Source organism: Haliaeetus leucocephalus, unplaced genomic scaffold (genome assembly GCF_000737465.1).
Source record: "Haliaeetus leucocephalus isolate CR32 unplaced genomic scaffold, Haliaeetus_leucocephalus-4.0 Scaffold657, whole genome shotgun sequence".
Classification (NCBI taxonomy): domain Eukaryota; kingdom Metazoa; phylum Chordata; class Aves; order Accipitriformes; family Accipitridae; genus Haliaeetus; species Haliaeetus leucocephalus.
Genome location: NW_010973093.1, coordinates 4757487 through 4760028, shown reverse-complemented (window position 1 = coordinate 4760028; position 2542 = coordinate 4757487). Strand labels below are relative to the sequence as shown.

The 2542-nt window shown below is 70.7% G+C and overlaps 1 protein-coding gene across 1 annotated transcript in view; it reads left to right on the top strand.

Annotated features, from left to right (window-relative positions):
- Positions 1 to 40: 40 nt before the first annotated feature.
- Positions 41 to 2542, top strand: part of NTN1 (netrin 1) — a 104078-nt gene continuing 101576 nt past the window's right edge. The window contains exon 1 of the mRNA XM_010579437.1: positions 41 to 971. Within this exon, the coding sequence (XP_010577739.1) occupies positions 41 to 971 (931 nt within the window). The remainder of the gene's footprint in view (positions 972 to 2542) is intronic.

Below are 2542 nucleotides of genomic sequence, written 5' to 3'. Positions count from 1 at the left end.
GCTGGCGCAGCCCCTGCGCGGCGGCTACCACGGCGTGAGCATGTTCGCCGTGCAGACGGCTCAGCCCGACCCCTGCTACGACGAGCACGGGCTGCCCCGCCGCTGCATCCCCGACTTCGTCAACTCGGCCTTCGGGAAGGAGGTGAAGGTGTCGAGCACCTGCGGGAAGCCGCCGTCGCGGTACTGCGTGGTGACGGAGAAGGGCGAGGAGCAGGTCCGCTCCTGCCACCTCTGCAACGCCTCCGACCCCAAGCGCGCCCACCCGCCCTCCTTCCTCACCGACCTCAACAACCCGCACAACCTGACCTGCTGGCAGTCCGACAGCTACGTCCAGTACCCCCACAACGTCACCCTCACCCTCTCCCTGGGCAAGAAGTTCGAGGTGACCTACGTCAGCCTGCAGTTCTGCTCGCCGCGCCCCGAGTCCATGGCCATCCACAAGTCCATGGACTACGGCAAGACCTGGGTGCCCTTCCAGTTCTACTCCACGCAGTGCCGCAAGATGTACAACAAGCCCAGCCGCGCCGCCATCACCAAGCAGAACGAGCAGGAGGCGGTCTGCACCGACTCGCACACCGACGTGCGGCCCCTCTCCGGCGGCCTCATCGCCTTCAGCACCCTGGACGGCCGCCCCACCGCCCACGACTTCGACAACTCGCCCGTCCTGCAGGACTGGGTGACGGCCACCGACATCAGGGTGACCTTCAGCCGCCTCCACACCTTCGGCGACGAGAGCGAGGATGACTCCGAGCTGGCCCGCGATTCCTACTTCTACGCCGTCTCCGACTTGCAGGTCGGCGGGCGATGCAAGTGCAACGGCCACGCGTCGCGCTGCGTCCGGGACCGCGACGACAGCTTGGTGTGCGACTGCAAGCACAACACGGCCGGCCCCGAGTGCGACCGCTGCAAGCCCTTCCACTACGACCGGCCCTGGCAGAGAGCGACGGCCCGGGAGGCCAACGAGTGCGTGGGTGAGTCCCACGCCGCGGGCACGGACGCTCCGGCAGACGCGGGGGGGAAGGACGGGGAAAGGGCGCTGAGGTCCCCGCAAGGGCAGGGAGAGGAAGGGGAGAGCGGAGGAGCCGGCAGGGGACGGGGAGGGAAAGGCAGGGGGACATCCAGGACCCGGCAAGGAACCTGCAGGGACGGGGAGTGGGAGGTAGGGGGGCATCCAGGACCCGGCAAGGGACCTTCAGGGACGGGGAGTGAGAGGCAGGGGCACATCCAGGGACACGGCGAGCGAGAGGCAGGGGGACATCCAGGACCTTGCAAGGGAACGGGGACCGAAAGTCAGGGGGACATCCAGGGACACGGCGAGCAGCGCGGCGACGTCCAGGGACACGGGGAGCGGGACAGGGACACGCAGGGAGATGGAGAGCAGGGCACGGCGGGGACACTGAGGCACCCGGGAGCGTACGGCAAAGGAGGGGACACCGAGGCACCCAGAAGCGCGGAGCAGGGGAAGGCGATCGGAAGCGCAGGGGATGGGACACCGAGGCGCCCAGCAGCGCAAGGCGGGGGACACTGAGGCACCCGGGAGCGCACTGGTGACAACATCGGGGGACGCCGAGGTGCAGAGCGGGGGGCACGGGGAACTGGGGATCACTGGGCGGGGGACGGCGAGGCACAGGAATTTGGGGCAGGGGATACAGAGACCCCCGGAGGCGTGGGGCAGGGGACACTGGAGGCACCCGGGAGAGCAAGGCAGGGGACAGCGGCAGACTGGGAAGGGAGAGGCAGAGGACACTAAGGAGCTCAGGAGAGGGGAGAAGGGACACTCAGGAGACCGGGAAAACACCGTTCGCGTTCGGAGGAGCCTTGTCTGGCTGGGAAGGGTCTCCCGTCCCGGGCTGCTCCCGCAGTCCAGGGAGCGGGGTCCGGTCCGGGCGTCCCGGAGCTCGCCGGCAGCCCTGCTCCCTTCCCCGGGACACCGGGTCCAAGCCTCGCCGCAAAGCTTCCAGCTCGCCCGAGAGGCTCCGCGCCCGGACGGGACGGGGACGGGCTCCGGTCCTCCCCGGAGAGAGAAGGCGGCCGGGCGCTGGGGACGGCAGCTCCGCAGAGCCTGCGGCTCCCGTCGCTGCCTCCTCAGGGGGTGCGGGTGGCCCCGGGGAACGATGGCGGGGCGGCAGGGACTCGGAACGAGCCCCAAGGCCGAATGAGAACCGGGGAGCAGCCGGTTCCCTCCGTCTCGGGTGAGAAACCCGCGCCGTCCTGGCTGTAAGGGAGCCCCAGCCTCCGGGCTGTCCCCGAGGGGAGACGGGGCGTCCCTCGCCTCTGCCCGGGGTGGGGGCAAGGGTGAAGGGTTTAGGGTGCTCATCCCCTTGAGTCCCCGCACATCCCGCCGACGGCTGCCCCCGATCTCCCCCCCCGCACTCCGGCGGGATCCCCGTGCACTGCCGCTCCCCTCCTCGCCGCCGTTTGGGGGCCCGGTGCCAGCCCCCGGGATCAGCTGTGTGCCGGTGGCTGGGGGTCACCCAGCCCCGGGGTCTGGGGTGCGCCCCGGGCTGGGCTCGGCTCTCCGCGCCGGGACCCCCGGCCCCCG